Source organism: Hyla sarda, chromosome 3 (genome assembly GCF_029499605.1).
Source record: "Hyla sarda isolate aHylSar1 chromosome 3, aHylSar1.hap1, whole genome shotgun sequence".
Classification (NCBI taxonomy): Eukaryota; Metazoa; Chordata; class Amphibia; order Anura; family Hylidae; genus Hyla; species Hyla sarda.
In genome coordinates this window covers 54,920,667-54,938,118 of record NC_079191.1, presented here as the reverse complement: position 1 = coordinate 54,938,118, position 17,452 = coordinate 54,920,667, and the positions used below count along the sequence as shown (strand labels likewise).

Sequence of the window (17,452 nt, the reverse complement as noted above, 5' to 3'; positions counted from 1 at the left end):
GCCATCAGTGGGGTCTCAGCACCTAGGCCCATTCTGATCAAAGCTTTCGACATGTCACTATTTTGTGTCAAGTCATGTGTGTGTATATATATATATATATATATATATATATATATATATATATATATATCTCTATCGTTAACACTTTAATGTGGACATACGGCAATAATCATTCATTCAGCTGCTCCTAGACCCTGGTTTCTTAGCAATGTGTGCATTACTTTTGTCACCAAATACAGTGACCCCTTCAACTTACAATGGCCTCAACATACAATGGTCTTTTCTGGACCATTGTAAGTTGAAACCAGACTCAACATAAAATGTTATGGACGGTCCAGATCTGTGAAACGTGTCATTGGCCGTAAGAACTGACCAATCAGAATGGGCAATTTACCCGTAAAACCCCTGTATTACTGAAGTGTATGCACTGACTGGCTGTCTGGTAGCGCCCCCTACGGTACAGGGAGGTATTACATGTTCTGTACTCTTTACCTGTACCAGGGTTACCTGCTCCTTTTGACACACGGTGAGGGCGACTACATGTTACTTTTTTAGGACACTGTGTGTACTGTACAGGACCTCGAAGATGCTCCTGTCCTCTACATAGACCAGTGTTTCCCAAGCAGGGTGCCCCCAGCGGTTGCAAAACTACAACTCCCAGCATGCCCGGACAGCCTTTGGCTGTCCGGGCATGCTGGGAGTTGTAGTTTTGCAACAGCTGGAGGCTCCCAGCTTGGGAAACACTGACATAGACAGTGTTTACAGCTCCCAGCAGATCTTACTTACTTTTATATGTAAGTATTTGCTTTATCTGTATTAGTTATCTACTTATTCTACTTTAATCCTCAACTTTTTCTATTTTTGGTGCTTCAGAACCAATTACCAGTTTTTCATAGAGTTATGGATCCAACATACAATGGTTTCAACATACAATGGTCGTCCTGGAACCAATGAATATTGTAACTTGAGGGACCACTGTATGCTATTGGCTGTTTAGGCTGTTAACCAGGTGATCACCAATGTACAGTTCTCAACTGCTTGAGCGTCAGAAGCAGCGGTGACCACCCCTTAACAGAGAGAGATCCTGAGGCTATACCCATTGGGACCTGAGTGGCAGTGGTCGCCTAGTTTACGGTCTAAGCCCTCATTAGCATATGGGCCACCAAAAGGAACAAAAAGCAAAAAAGGAAACAAAATTATGCACCAATCGGTGAAGCTGCAGGAAAACATGAATGATGGTAGAAGCAGGATCACGTCTTCTTTATCTGATGTCCTCAATAGATGTTATATACTGCATGTATTTTGTCAGGTCAAAAAAAGATCAGCAAACAATGTAATTAGAGATGAGCGAACTTACAGTTAATTCGATTTGTCACGAACTTCTCGGCTCGGCAGTTGATGACTTATCCTGCATAAATTAGTTCAGCCTTCAGGTGCTCCGGTGGGCTGGAAAAGGTGGATACATTCCTAGGAAAGAGTCTCCTAGGACTGTATCCACCTTTGCCAACCCACGGGAGCACCTGAAAGCTGAACTAATTTATGCAGGATAAGTCATCAACTGCCGAGCCGAGAAGTTCGTGACGAATCGAATTTACTGTAAGTTCGCTCATCTCTAAATGTAATGTATGTCTAATAAAACGAATAAACTCTGCATTAACACTGTTCTGTAGCCAAGAAGTTTCCTACATTTCCTGAGATCGACACACATTGTATTTCTATATTGGAGGTGGGAAAATTATTATTTGTGTGTATTTATATATAATTCAACATTCTTCATTTTAGGAAATGAAGAGACAGAGATGAAAGGACAGGTTCTTATTCTTCTAGCTGAACAGGCACTTTATTGCCAGGATTACAAGGCTGCCAATGGACACTGCCAAGAACTCATGGCTGCTGGTACTAGACTTTGAACATTTATTAGCAATGTTATCTATCTATTTATCTATATATATATACTTATCTATCTCATATCTATCTATATATTGATCTCATATCTATCTATATCATTATGTATCTATCTATCAATCTATTCATCTCATATCTATCTATCTAAAAAAAATAAATAAATAATGTAGAAAACCAGCACAACCAAATTCACATGAAGAAAAGTACCTGGTACAAAGCAGCTTCTGGAGTCTTGGCCAAGGGTAACTCTACACTAACATACAGCAAAAGTATCTCACTGCAGCGCACAGTCCATTATAATGTGCAAAAAAGTGTGTTTATTCCATGATAAAAAAGTGTTTCAAAAAAAGCAGCAACGTTTCAATCGGCTCACATGGCCATTATCAAGCAATGCACAAATGTGATCAAGCAATGCACAAATGTGATCAAGCCAGACATGTTTGAACAAATCAAACATTATATATACATAGTTTTACTTAAAGTGCATATAATTTATCATATTACAATACAGGGTTATATATTTGCCATAGTAAAGTGCTCTAGTGCATAATTATAGTGCAAAAAAATCATAATATTGAAACTTGAAATGTCCCAGTACAGAACATAGTCTTGTACTACACGTAGGCCCTGTCAGGTTGAGTCCCTCAATGTCCTGGGGGCTCTCCTGCAGGGCCTCCCCCATAATGAAGTTAGTGTTACTATGTCTAGGCAGTACGAGGTTATGTATTATGTGTATATAAAGGACCTTTGAAGGACCAATGTAAATGTCTAAAGGACCTTTAGAGTTATCACATGTTACCCAGAGAGCACCAATTATACACATGACCTGCAGCTTGACCTATGGGCTTCTTGCTCAGCCCCCCTTTATGAGAGGGGCAGCCATTACAATCTCTTACACATCACTACTGCTGAGGAACAGCAAAGCACGGACTTCACAGATTCTGTGTCCAGTACACCTGGAGGCCATAAAGCCTGCACACCAGCCATTGTCAGTAAGTCATCTCATCTATGTCTGCTGTCTCTACCAAAGTCAAGCCACTAGTCAAGTCAATTATAGTCAGAGTGGCTGTATTGAAGTCTGACCCAAAAGTACTCCAAGTCCCAGCAAGCTGCAAGGCCCTTTCCGTGTTACTGGTCGACTCTCTGGGATTCTGGACTAGCTATAAAGACTTTGACAACTGTCTGACCTCAGTAAAGCTACCGTTACTTGGACCATCATTGCCCTGCCTAACCTTGGGATAGCGGTGCTACCGTTCTGGTGGTTACCGGAAAAAAACACTCAGGTTTCATGAACATTAGGGGTTAATAACCTCTTGCCCCAGGGGTTAATACCGTCTGCTCCTTCCACCTACACCCTTCACACCCCGTGGTCACCCCACAACTCGGGGTCACCACACTCTGCTGATAATAAGATTGATATTAAGGGGAGGGGATTCAAAAATACTCACCAGATGTATCGATATAGAATCCATGAGTACATTTTATGATTTTTGCACTATAATTATGCACTAGAGCATTTTATTATGGCAAATATATAACTCTGTATTGTAATATGATGAATTATGCAGTTTAAATAATACTATGTATGTATAATGTTTGATTTGTTCACAATTGGTACTTAATTGCTACCCCTATATATGTCTGGCTTGATCACATTTGTGCACTTCTTGATAATGGCCAGGTATGCCTGTTGAAACGTTGCTGCTTTTTTTTTTAAACACTCGTTTGTTTGTTTTTCATTTGTTTTTTTTTTATCATGGAATAAACACGCTTTTTTGCACTTTATAGTGGACTATGTGCTGCAGTGAGATACTTTTGCTCTCTCTCTCTCTCTCTCTCTCTCTCTCTCTATCTATCTATCTATCTATCTATCTATCTATCTATCTATCTATCTATATATATATATATATATATATATATTTATCTCATATCTATCTATCTAATGAGTGTCAGTAACATTTCAGCTAGCTCTCCTAGCCATTCTCAAGCTCAGTTGGCTAGGAGAGTTAGCTGAAACGTTGCTACTGACACTCATTGTTTGTGAATACATTTCTGGATTTTTTTTTTTTTTTTGGAATTGTGTGCTGCGGACATTTTATTGTTTAGTAATTCATATGGACCCCTGACCCAGGTCTGGAATCTGCGTGCACCTTCATTTTTTGCCTTAAGATGTGCTGCTTTCCTTCTTTCATATCTATCTATCTATTTATCTATCCAGTAAATACACTTAAGGCGCAACTGTCATGAGGTTTGGGGCATATAACCCAACCACAGTGTGTAAGGTGTGTAAAATATGTCTGCAGCCTTGCTTTTATCCCTCTTATTGCAGCTTTTATTAGCTCAAGAGGCATCAGACAGTTGAAGTGAGCGCTCTCGCTCTGTAAAGAAATGTTGGCGCTTACATATGAAAGATAAGTGGCGCATGCGCTGGGGCCTATATGTCTCTCACTCACGCTCACTTCATCTGTCTGACGCCTCTGTGCGCCTTCTCTTACTTGTTCCCGTGCGGGAGACATGCTGGGCTCTTCTGCATTCATTAGAGGAAGAGAGCGCTCACTTTCTGCCTCCAGTATTGTCCGTGCGCACGGAGGTATCAGACAGAGCGCTCGCCTTGTAAAGAAATGTCAGTTGGCGCTTAGATAAGGGCCGTATGCACTGGGACCTGTGTGACAATCACACAGCGGTCCCAGCACTGGTGTACAGGGGATAGGCTTGGTTGCCGCGGGGCATAGCGAACCCCTGGCCACGCCTATCCGACTGTCAGTGGCTGCATTTTTGAGCTAATAAAACCCGTAGTAAGAGGGATAAAAGCAAGGCTGCAGACATTTTACACACCATAGAAACACTGTGGTTAGGTTATATGCCCCAAACCTATTGACAGTTGTGCTTTAAGATTGACTTCAACTTTATTTGCTGTTTATGTGGAACATAAGTGCATGGTTATTGACACGTTGTATTCTCTGTTTTCAGGGTATAATAAAAGCTGGGAAGTTTGCAGCAAGTTGGGACAGTGTGAAAACTACGAGGATCTTGGCACCCGTAAAGAACTGATGGCCTTTGCTTTAACACATTGCCCCCCTTGCGCCATACAGACACAGCTAGCTGCCAGCAGCTCATTACAAACACAGGTCAGTGCAATGCATAGAAGTGAAGGCTGTTAGGGACGAAGTAGAGAAGGCACGTGTGTGTGTGTGTGGGGGGGGGGGGGGGGGCGGGGGGAGAGAAATCAGCTGGGTTACATTAACATGTCCACTTTTCTTATCAGCCAATAAACTTCATATATTTTTTTTCATAAGTCTGACAATATTAAAATGTTTCTTAAAAAGTACCCGTCACCAAATTACCTTTTCTAAACCTTTTCTAAACTAACTCAGACTATGTTCTCTTAACTTTATTCTTGCTCACATAGTGCAGTCTCCCAGCAGATGAAAGTGGCTGTTTCCCAGCAGGCATGACATCACTGAAGCCTGCTGGGGGACCACTTCCTCCCTCACATTGTTGCAGTGCTGTAATGCATATAAGACCTCAGGCTCTTTGCAGCTTTCAGTGAGGGTCTGTGCAAGTTTCAGTGAGGGTCTGTGCATCTTTCAGTGAGGCTCTGTACATGTTTCTGTGAGGCTCTGTACATGTTTCTGTGAGGCTCTGTACATGTTTCAGTGAGGCTCTGTGCATGTTTCAGTGAGGCTCTGTGCATGTTTCAGTGAGGCTCTGTGCATGTTTCAGTGAGGCTCTGTGCATGTTTCAGTGAGGCTCTGTGCATGTTTCAGTGAGGCTCTGTGCATCTTTCAGTGAGGCTCTGTGCATCTTTCAGTGAGGCATTGTGCATCTTTCAGTGAGGCTCTGTGCATCTTTCAGTGAGGCTCTGTGCATCTTTCAGTGAGGCTCTGTGCAGTTGTCAATCAAGCTCAGTTCAGAGAAGCTCTTCCTAAGTTTGGTCTCCTGCCAGGCTGGAAGGAGAGCAAACTCACTGTATTAATTGTGGCAGGGAACAGAACAGAGCCACCCAGTGGCCGTTTTTTCTATTACATTTCAAACATATTTATGTTGATAATTTTAAAAGCAAATGAATGGGAAAGTGGCTGCTAATTACACTAGGAACACTATATTAAATGTTTTATTTGGTGACAGGTACTCTTTAACCTGTTGAGGACACAGACGCCCTGACGTCCTGGAACTTAAGGACACAGGGCATACTTGTACGCCCGTGGGAATTTTGGGTACAGGTGACAGTGCCTGGGGGGTACTGAGACCCCCCCCCCCCTATGCCAGCAATCGCTTCAGATCGCCGGTGAATTCACATTGGAGATCTGCGGCGATTCTGGTCTTACGGGTCATATACCGACAATCATCTACTGTATCTGGGGGGAGGTGGCGATCCCGTCACCTCCCCAGGAGCGCTGCTATTGATCGGATGATCGTCTGATTAATAGCAGCCACCAGAGGAGGGGTTAATGTCCCCTTCTCTCAGCTCTGCTCGCCCACTGAGCTCGGACAGTGGGCAGAGTTGAGAGGAGGAGCCAGGAACGCCACGTCTGTGAAGATCTGTGCCCCTCAGGGCTGAAGTCTTAGTGCAGGGTGAGCTTCAGTACAGGAACACACACACACACACAACCCCGACACCACTCCCCGCCACGCCACCACCACTACTGTAGAAAAAAGGTGATGGCCCGCCGGGCATTTTTGGCAGAGTAGGCGTATGCTTTACTTGCCTCGACTCCGAATCTGCCAGTGGGGATGAGGAAGATCCTGCTTTTCTGTGTGCTTCCTCGTCCTCCTCATCATCCAGCACTGATGAGTCCCCCAGAAGGCGGCGGAGACCACACACCACCATGATAGTGACCCAGTAGCCAACCGTAGTACGAGTGTCCATGCCGCTCGTAATAGGAGTTTGTGCTGTAATGCATATAAGACCTCAGGCTCTTTGCATTACGATGTAAGGAGTCTGGGGGATATTGTTAAATTGAAGGAATTAGGTTCCTATAAATAATGTAGAGCAAGAGATATTTGAGTTAAAAGAAAAGCAGACTGTGGAATGTGAGAGGCGTGCTTAAAAACATGTTTATAGGATACCTTTAAACTTGGGTGCTTAAATTTAACATGACTTTCCAGGGCAGTGCAGAAAACTAGTGCAGAACATGAAAAGATTGGATTGAAGATGGAAGTTGAGGTTTGGAATGTGGTAAATGCTAGCCTTTAAATCATTAGCAAAACAGAGCCTGGCCAGGCTGGTAGACAGAGATGGGGATGTGCCTAATTTTAGCACTGTGGAGAGCTTTTGTGTGTAAGAGTGAGCCATATAAATTTGATAATATAATGAATGAAAAACCAATGCAGTGACTGGCATAGGATAGAGACATTGACTGACTGGGCCATATCTGCCATGAGGTGAGTTGAGTATCTTGCATCATGCAGCAAATTGCATCACCCTTGTAGGATGGTATGCTCCTTGTATTGGCTCTAAATCTTACTTTTTCACCTCTTATGCTACACATTCCCGTACTGTACTTTAGGCACCATTGACCCCAATGACCGGCAAATGATGGTTGGCCCCGGATGTTGAATGTAAGGTTGTCAGTAATGTGAATATTATGCAGTTTTTGCCTCAGACAGCAGAAAAGCTAGAATCAGAATGAGCATTGGTATAGAACAGATGTGGGCAACCTTTTTTCTGTAGAGGGCCATTTTGATATTATAAACTATATATGTTTAAACATTTACTTACCTAATGTGACGGCTGGAACGACTTCTTCTCTTTGGTGAGATTTGTGATGTTAGCTTGGGATTAATGATGTTGCAACTTGCATCTGCTTTTCAAGGTTTGCTTTGTTCAGTTTCTAAGTATTTTGCTCCCCCAGTAGTCTGTCATCATCCAAATTTGTAGATTTTTGTTGAAGATTTAGATACAAAGCATGAGGGAATTTTAAAATAATATTTCAATCATATTTCAAATATTCAATTTTAGATGCATGGCTAAATAAACATAGAGAAAAACCAAAAAAGATTATGAAGATGGCATATGTATGTATGAAATTGAACTGCTGAGCGAAGATTGAGCCTTCTTGTGTTACCTCTAAAGAACAAACAAAAGACAATGATAAAGTTTATTTTCTTCTTAGTGGTTGGTTTCAGAGTTTATTTACATGATTTTCTGTTTTCTCCAGATTCTCTTCCAAGCAGTAAATTACCAGATACACCCAGGCAGCGGCGGTGGCGTTGAAGGGCTGGAGAATTCCCAGCAATCTGGACCTCCTGGGACAGTCAGTAGAGAAACCAGTCAGGTAAAAAGCTGCTCACATCTGACTGCGTGTCCAGTTGTTACTTTTATACGTTTCTGAATCAATTTTCAAATAAGCATTAAGACTTGCCATGTGAAGAATGCAAAGACTGAGCCAGGAAGCAATTATCTGTCTGGCTCTTGCAAATATATATATATATATATATATATATATATATATATATATATACACAAGGTAGCTTACCAGAGGCCAGCCTCGACGAGACAGCTTCATATTGTCTGTGCTACATCCTATTTGTGTCTCCGGATTCCACGCTGGAAGATCTTCTGTGCCTCTCAGCTGGTCGGCATTCCAGAGAGATATGGATTTGTTACTTAATGTCAAGCGCGATTTGAAGATAATTGGAGATGCCAATAACATGACGGCGAGCTGAGTGCAATAATAAACCATACAGGCTGTCTCCTCCATAACTATGTGATTGCTTTGTAAAGTGGACACAGTTGTTTTGGTCAAATGTTAAATGCAGCAAGATCTTTTGAGTGTAATATATACACTGTTTTTTGAATATGTGCTCTATATATTTAGCTTTGCAAAAACATGACCCCTTTGTAGGAGCAACACCCAACTTATCTTGCAAGTTGAATCCCTATGGTCACCTTGAACACCTGCCCTCAGTCCAGCTAGCTGAAGTGGTGATCTGTTGTGTACTGATATGGAGTCATGGATTTAAGATTTTTTTTTATGTGTTGGGCCTCTCAGAGATAGGGATTTTTTTATTGTAATGATGATGATGATGATGATGATGATGATGATGATGATGATGATAATAATAATAGTATTCAACACTGAACATATGGTAAGTTGTTAAAATACATAACACAAATGCAATGATTAGCCTGTTATGGAGGGAGAGGGGGCTCTACCCATGAGGGCTTAGGAATGCTTTCCCTTTCTGATAGTAATCTGAATTGTAATAAACAGCAGCAAAACTACCTTTACTTTAAATCAACCAAACCCAAATAATGGTTCCTCAAAGGAGGTATCCAGGATTTAAAAAAACATAGGTTCTCTCTTCTAGAAACAGCGCCACTTGTTGTCCTCAGTTTGTGTGTAGTATAACAGCTCAATGGAAGTGAATGGAGCAGTGTTGAAATACCCTACACCACCTGGGGACAGGAATTATACTGTCTTTGAAAGGAGGCAGCCTTGATGTTTTTCTAATCCTGGACAACCCCTTTAATCTCTAGTTTCCCGTTCTATTATTGCCATCAAAAGTGAGAAATCTTAGGAAAAAAAAAAAAAAACACATTCCTTGTGTATCACAGGACTTTACAATTTTTCCCTTGTCATTCTTACTTTCCTGTGTCTGCATGTAAGACTACTGGCAACAGCAGGAGCCTCCCCCCACTGCTTTCGCTACATTAAAAGTTCCTACCTTGCCTAAGATCCACCAATCAGTGGACTGCCAGCCATAACCAGAAGGAACAGATTCTCTGTGTTCTCTACAACATTTCTATAACATTGTTTGCTTTAGAAAAATGCAGACAATTCTTCAGACTAAGGCTACATTAATTCTGCCGATTTAGGATCGAGAATAGCCAAAGAAAAAATATTGCTTGCTCAGTTTTTTTCTCCGGCTATTCTCTCCGAAAATAACGGCGCCCGATGGACCCCATTGACTATAATGGGGTCCATTGGGAGCCGTTATTGGCCATTATGACTCGTCAAAATTACAGCCATTAAACTGCAAAAAAAAATATAAGTATTTGATGGGGCGTACCGGCAGTGTGAAAGGGGCCTGACAGACACTGTGGTTAAACCTATTGTGCTACATTGTTTGACTAGATAGTTGATACTATCAATAAATAGGTCTGGCCAAGTATTGCTAATGGATCATCTATGAAGCTCTTACTATACAGTGGTCCCTTAACATACGATGGTAATCCGTTCCAAATGGACCATCGTTGTTTGAAACCATCGTACGTTGAGGGATCCGTGCAATGTAAAGTATAGGACAGTGGTCTACAACCTGCTGAAATCCAGATGTTGCAAAACTACAACACCCAGCATGCCCGGACAGCCAACGGCTGTCCGGGCATGCTGGGAGTTGTAGTTTTGCAACATCTGGAGGTCCTCAGGTTGAAGACCACTGGTATTGGAAGTTATACTCGCCTGTCCCCGCCGCTCTGTATCGTCACCGCTCGTCATCGCTGCCCTGGATGTCACCTTCCATCGCTGTCGCCGCGTCCCCGGGGTGTCCCCAATGCTCCGGCAAGGCCTCTGCTTCCCCGGCATCCTCGCTCTCCGTCGCCGCCATCATGTCGTTACGCACGCTGCTCCTTGGATGACGGGATGGCGTGCGCAGCGAAGTGATGACGTCGATGGAGAGCACCAATGATGCAGGGGATCCCGAAGAGGACACGCCGAAGCCCCGTGGACAGGTAAGTGATCGTCAGTGGACCACACGGGGCACCGTAAACGGCTATCCAGTGGCAGCTGAAGCAGTCTGTGCTGCCGGATAGCCGTTTATGCGATGGCCCCAACATACAAAAGCATCGTATGTTGATGCTGCCTCCAACATGTGATGGCCTCTGAGAGGCCATCGTATGTTGAAATGATTGTATGTCGGGGCCATCGTAGGTCAGGGGGGTCAATGTATTGTGATTCTGGAACATCTGGTGTCTTTAAAAATTATTCCAGTTATCCTCTTACTTCCCTCTAGAACGGCCTTTCAGTGTATTCACTAAGTTCTGACTTTGGAAAGTGACTAATTCAGTAAATGTTAGCCTTGTTCACAGTAACGTTAGTCTTAGTGATAACTGCCTGGGACATTTCTTTTGGTTCTTTTTGGCTTGTGTAATGTGAATGTTTGTTTTTCTAAGCTTTCCTTATGGTTTTCTCCTTCCCTGTCCTTCATATTTCTGATCTCTTAACCACACAAATTGCAGCCTTTTTAGTATACCGCTGGGCACATTAGTCACTCTTTACCCCGCGCTTGCTGCATGCCAAAAGTAAAGTTTATGTGAAAAGTAGGAAAATGTTTGTGATTTAGTGGAGGTTATTTTAGCTGGAAAAGCAGTGAAAACTCATAATTCTATGTGTATTATATTCAATTTTGAATTATTTTCTAGTTCTTTATTTTTATAAATTTTTTTGCCTTGCGTTTGTTATTCAGGGGTGGTCTAGAAGTTTAAGAAATAAACCTAACCACTAGAGATGAGCAAACTTACAGTAATTTGATTCATAACGAACGTCTCGGCTCAGTAGTTGCTGACTTTATCCTGCATTAATTAGTTCAGATTTCAGGTGCTCCGGTGGGCTGGAGACTCTCTCCCAGGACTGTATCCCCCTTTTCCAGCCCACGGGAGCACCTGAAAGCTGAACTCATTTATGAAGGCTAAAGTCAGCAACTGCCGAGCCGAGAAGTTTGTGACGAATCAAATTACTGTAAGTTCGCTCATCTCTACTAACCACAAAAGAATACTTAACCAATTAAGGACCACAGGTTTTTTTCATTTTTGCACGTTCAAATTTTCCACTTTACCTTCTAACACTTTAATTTTTGCACCTACAGACCCATATAAGGTCTTATTTTTTTGTGCCACCAATTGTACTTTGTAATGATATCAATCATTTCATTACAAAATTTATGGCAAAACTTGAAAAAAAAATGTGGGTCATAATTGGGGAAAAAAACCCACCATGTTGTAAATGTTGGGGGCTTCCAATTCTATGCAGTGCACTATTTGGTAAAAATGACACTATATTTTTAATTCTGTAGTTCCATACGGTTACAAGGATACCCAATTTATATAGGTTTTATTTTATTTTACTACTTTAAAAAAAAAAATTATAACTACATGCACCAAAATTAGTATGCATACTTTTGTCAATTTTGAGCCCTGTAACTTTTTTATTTTTCCATATACAGGGTGGTATGATCTGAAGTTTTTATCAGTACCATTTTTGTTTTGATGGGACTTTTTGATTGTATACCCTAATTTTTTTTAATAAAAAGCAAAGTGACCAAAGATACACAATTTTGGACTTTGGAATTTTTTTTGCGCTTACGCCATTGACCGTACAGCTTAATTAACATTATATTTTTATAGTTCGGACATTTACACACGCAGCGATACCACATATGTTTATTTTTATTTTATTTTATTTTTTTATGGGAAAATGGGGTAATTCAAACTTTTATTACTGAAGTGGTTAAATCACATTTATTTACATTTTCGTTTTTACTTTATTGTACACTTTCTTTGTGTCACCATGGGAGACTATAACATGCAATTCTTTGATTGCATACAATGATCAATGTTCTGCCATAGCATAGCATTGAACAGTGTTATCGGTGCTCTGCTGCTCCAGCCTGCATGGCAGTTTTGGAGCAATAGAACACCGATCAGACAACGAGGAGCAAGGTAAGGAGCCTCCCGCTGTCCTCTCAGGTTTTCGGGACAACACGATTTCACCGTGGCGGTCTTGAACAGCCCGCTGAGCTAACTGGCAACTGTTTTCTCCCGTTTTAGACGCCACAATTAACTTTGATTGCAGCATCTAAAAGGTTAATACCGGACATCAGCCCGATTGGTATTAGTCGCGGGTCTTGGTTGCTGGGTATGAAGCTTCACATAGCTGGAGCCGGCAATGGACGTAGATATAAATCCATGGTTGTTAAGGGGTTAAAGTGATACTCCTCTCCTAGACATATTATCCCCTATCCAAAGAATTATGGGATAAGATGTCTGATTGTGGGGTCCTGCCGCTGGGATCCTTGCAATCTTTGCTGCAACACCCCAGACACCTGTTGCACGGAGCGAACTTCGCTCCATGTCAGATGACTAGCAATGCGGGCCGGAGGCTTGTGATGTCACGGCCACGCCACGCTCATGATGTCATGGCTATGCCCCCCCCACAATGCAAGTCTATGGGAGGGGGCATGATGTATGCTGGGGACAGCAGTGAGATCGCCCTTGGATAGGGGATAAGATGTCTAGGGGCGGAGTACCCTTTTAAGGAATCTACTGTCGCTCCAGCGCTGATCGTGTTTGTTTTCCTGCATCGATTATGTCACCCACAAGCCAATAACTGTCCCCAGCAGTCTTGTCATGCCGAATTGCTGAGGCTGGTGATTGGCTGCAGTAGTCACATAGGGATATAAATACTACTGGGGATCACCAGAGCATTGGTTGTAGCAGATTGGTGCCAGCTGTATATTACAATAGTGACTGCAGCACCTAAACAGCTAGGTGTCAGTTGCTGGAGATATCTGGGCTCCAACTTGCCCCTACACCATGGTACAATCACAGGGTGCTGATCAGTTGTCATGGCAGCCATGGACCTTCTAAGGCCCCCCTATTACACTCTGCCATATGTAGGCCTAAATACTGTAGGTGTTTGGCAGTTTGATAGTACATTGCTATACATTGTATTGCAGTGTTTTGTACAAATTATTAAACAATCTCTTCTACTGGTCCCCTAAGGAGGCCAAAACGTTTATTCAATAAAACTAAAAATACATATTTTTAAATGAATAATAAACCCCTCCCCATATCTAAAATTTAAATCAGTCCCCTTTTGCCATTTTACAAATGAGAAAACCACTACAAGAGATAAACATAATTTGTAGTGTTCAAGATTTTAAAACATAACATTATTTATATCATGCTGTAAATGAAATAACGTAATGCCAAAATTGCATGTTTTCTTTAGGAACCTCACATCTCCGAAAACATAAACTCAAAAAGTCGTATGCGTATGCCAAAAAGCTTCTACTAAAAACTACAGCAAAATGAAAGCCCCCTCACAGTTATGAGTCAGCATGTGTTTTCTTTCTTTTCTTTTTTTAAATTAGTCAAACATACCCAAAACAATATAAAGTGGATATTGTTGCGATCGTACGGACACACAGATTAAAGATAAGATGCAAGTTTTACCACACATTAAATATTGTAATAACAATCAGATTTGAAGATTTTTATTTTTATTTTTTTCTCCACAATTTCTGTTTTATTTTTTGCTTTCACATTGCATTTTATGGTAAAATATAGGCACAATTAGAAATACAATTGCTCATGCAAAAATTGTGACTCTGTTAATAAAAAATACTAAGTTGTGGCTCTTGGAATGCAAAAAAGATAGAGCAAAAAAGTTGAGGTTCAACCTTAAATACCATTTACATTTTATATATAAATATATTAGTATAATTGTATTGTAATCCAAAGGTGCAATCACAATTCTCTTGGTCACTTCTAGAGATGAGCAAACTTACAATACTTCGATTCATCATGAACCTCGCGGCTTGGCGGTTGCTGACTTTATCCTGCATAAATGAGTTCAGCTTTCAGGTGTTCGGGTGGGCTGGAGACTCTCTCCTAGGACTGTATCCACCTTTTCCAGCCCACCGGAGCACCTGAAAGCTGAACTAATTTATGCAGGCTAAAGTCAGCAACCGCCGAGCCGCGAGGTTCGTGATGAATAAAATCACTGTAACTTCGCTCATCTCTAGTCACTACTGAAACCAGTTAGGGTAAATGCACACTAGACTAATTTGCTGCAAAAACATCTTGTGCAGATCTGTAAAAATATGTGGCCTCATGGCCGCGCCCCGCTTGTGATGTCACAGTCACACTCCCTCAGTGCAATTCTATGTGAGGGGGCATGACTGCCGTCACGTCCCCTCCCCTAGACTTGCATTGAGGGGGCTTGGTCGTGACGTCATGAGCCACCGTCACTGCACCCAACGCTCTAAACGAACGCCGGGTGCAGCAAGGAGATTGCTGGGGTCCCGCCGCTGGGGACTTTGGTTAGGGGATAAAATGTCTAGGGGCGGGGTACCCCTTTAAGTATGACAGTATGGCTTTGTTGTGTTCTAGGTGTTAAGCTAAAGCTAGGTTCACACTGACGTTGTGCTCTGACCCATTCAGGGTATGTTCAGCTTTTTTTTGTGCGAAAGGACCTTGAACGGTCAGATCACAACCGACACTGCCAAGTCCTGATGGATGGATCCATTGACTTGAATAGAGTCCATCAGGTATTTGGTATTTTACAGGGGTTAAAGGGGTTCTCCCTTGTTTATACAGTTTTTTGTTATTATGTTTGTGTGTTATGTGTGTATAAGTATGTGGTTTTTTTATGTGTGTTGTGATTATGTATATATGTATTTTCTTACCTTTTGTGAAGATCAGGAAGCTGGCCCCTTTTTCTTCCAGCAGCTTGCTGTGTAACTTCGGCCTCCACCATGTTGTGTTCGGTAAGTGGGATGTCGGGGGGGGGTGTGTTCTTGCTTCTGTCCTTCCTATCTTCTGACGTCCGAGGCAAATGTTTTCTTCCTGTTTCTTCCGTGGCTCAGCGACGAATCTGCGGCCTCTTCCGGCGCATGCACAGGTAGTTTTTTTTTTACCAATAAAGTTTTTTTTGTCTAATTGACAAACTGTCTGCGCATGCGCGAGTACGCAAGTGCTACGCTAACAGCGTAGCGTACGTTAGGTCTACGCTAATAGCGTAGCTTCGCACAAGCGCAGACAGTTTGTCAATTAGACAAAAAAAACTTTCTTGGTAAAAAAAAACAACTACCTGCGCATGCCCCGGAAGAGGCCGCAGATTCGTCGCTGAGCCACGGAAGAAACAGGAAGAAAAGATTTGCCTCGGACATCAGAAACACACCCCCCGACATCCCACTTACCGAAAACAACATGGCGCAGGCCGAGGTTACACAGCAAGCCGCTGGAAGAAAAAGGGCCAGCTTCCGGATCTTCACAAAAGGTAAGAAAATACATATATACATAATCACAACACACATAAAAAAAACACATACTTATACACACATAACACACAAACTTAATAACAAATAACTGTATAAACAAGGGAGAACCCCCTTTAACCCCTGTAAAATACCAAATACATGATGTACTCTATTCAAGTCAATGGATCCATCCATCAGGACTTGGCAGTGTCGGTTGTGATCTGACCGTTCAAGGTCCTTTCGCACAAAAAAAGCTGAACATACCCTGAATGGGTCAGAGCACAACGTCCGTGTGAACCTAGCTTTAGCTTAACACCTAGAATACAACAAAGCCATACTGTCATACTGTGATAACAAACAATACTTATGCTGCCATTTAGAGGCCAAATAATACCACTATAAAGTATCTAATCACGATACAATATATAAAATAATACTAGTAAAGATCCTTTATATTATTCTTATACATCTTCTTTCTTTATGGTCTTATTGTTTATGCAACCATAATGCATTGACCATTGCAATGTTCATTAAAGGGGTACTCCACTGGAACCTATTTTTTTTTAATTTTTTTTTTTTTTAAATCAACTGTTGCCAGAAAGTTAAACAGGGCCCTTGCAGGGGGCAGGAATTAATACAGATATATACGTAAAATATAGGTTAAAATATGAAACTAAAATAAAAATAGTGATAATAGTAAACCAGCTTATGGTTAAATGTCCAGGATATAAAATAAATAAGCAGCAGTTGGTAGTACTTCGTTGGTGGTATATTGGAGTTATACTCCTATGCTCATTGGTGGTACCACCTTTGGTGATATAATGGAGTTAATGCTCCTATGTTCATTGGTAGTGCAGTGGGTTAGCAATATGCAATGGTGTACAGCACCACTTACCTGACCTCCCGGCGGTGTCCCTATGCACACTGACAGGCTGGCTCGGCTAGCGTCCAGCAGAGTTTTATGTGCCCGTCTGGAGGGAAAGCCGCACTTCTCCGCGTGGTCCTGTGGTGCCGGACTGGCACGGCTGGCATCCGGCCGATGTAAAATGTCCGGGCTTCAACAGGTGACTGTGGGAGTGATGATGTAAGGGAGGTCGGCAGTGGATGCTGATGTCCTGTGTAGTAGCGCACGTAACAGTGCTGATGTCCTGTGTAGTAGCGCACGTAACAGTGCTGATGTCCTGTGTAGTAGCGCACGTAACAGTGCTGATGTCCTGTGTAGTAGCGCACGTAACAGTGCTGATGTCCTGTGTAGTAGCGCACGTAACAGTGCTGATGTCCTGTGTAGTAGCGCACGTAACAGTGCTGATGTCCTGTGTAGTAGCGCACGTAACAGTGCTGATGTCCTGTGTAGTAGCGCACGTAACAGTGCTGATGTCCTGTGTAGTAGCGCACGTAACAGTGCTGATGTCCTGTGTAGTAGCGCACGTAACAGTGCTGATGTCCTGTGTAGTAGCGCACGTAACAGTGCTGATGTCCTGTGTAGTAGCGCACGTAACAGTGCTGATGTCCTGTGTTGCTGCGCATGTAACAGTGGGCCGCTCACTCGGGGCCTCCAGCA

General features: G+C 42.2%; 1 protein-coding gene across 3 annotated transcripts in view; it reads left to right on the top strand.

Annotated features, from left to right (window-relative positions):
• NBAS (NBAS subunit of NRZ tethering complex) overlaps positions 1 to 17,452 on the top strand; it is a 701,350-nt gene that overhangs the window by 326,525 nt on the left and 357,373 nt on the right. For all 3 annotated transcript variants that reach the window (XM_056564221.1, XM_056564220.1, XM_056564222.1), the window contains 3 exons: positions 1,783 to 1,896; positions 4,876 to 5,033; positions 8,067 to 8,183. In XM_056564221.1, the coding sequence (XP_056420196.1) occupies positions 1,783 to 1,896; positions 4,876 to 5,033; positions 8,067 to 8,183 (389 nt within the window). The remainder of the gene's footprint in view (positions 1 to 1,782; positions 1,897 to 4,875; positions 5,034 to 8,066; positions 8,184 to 17,452) is intronic.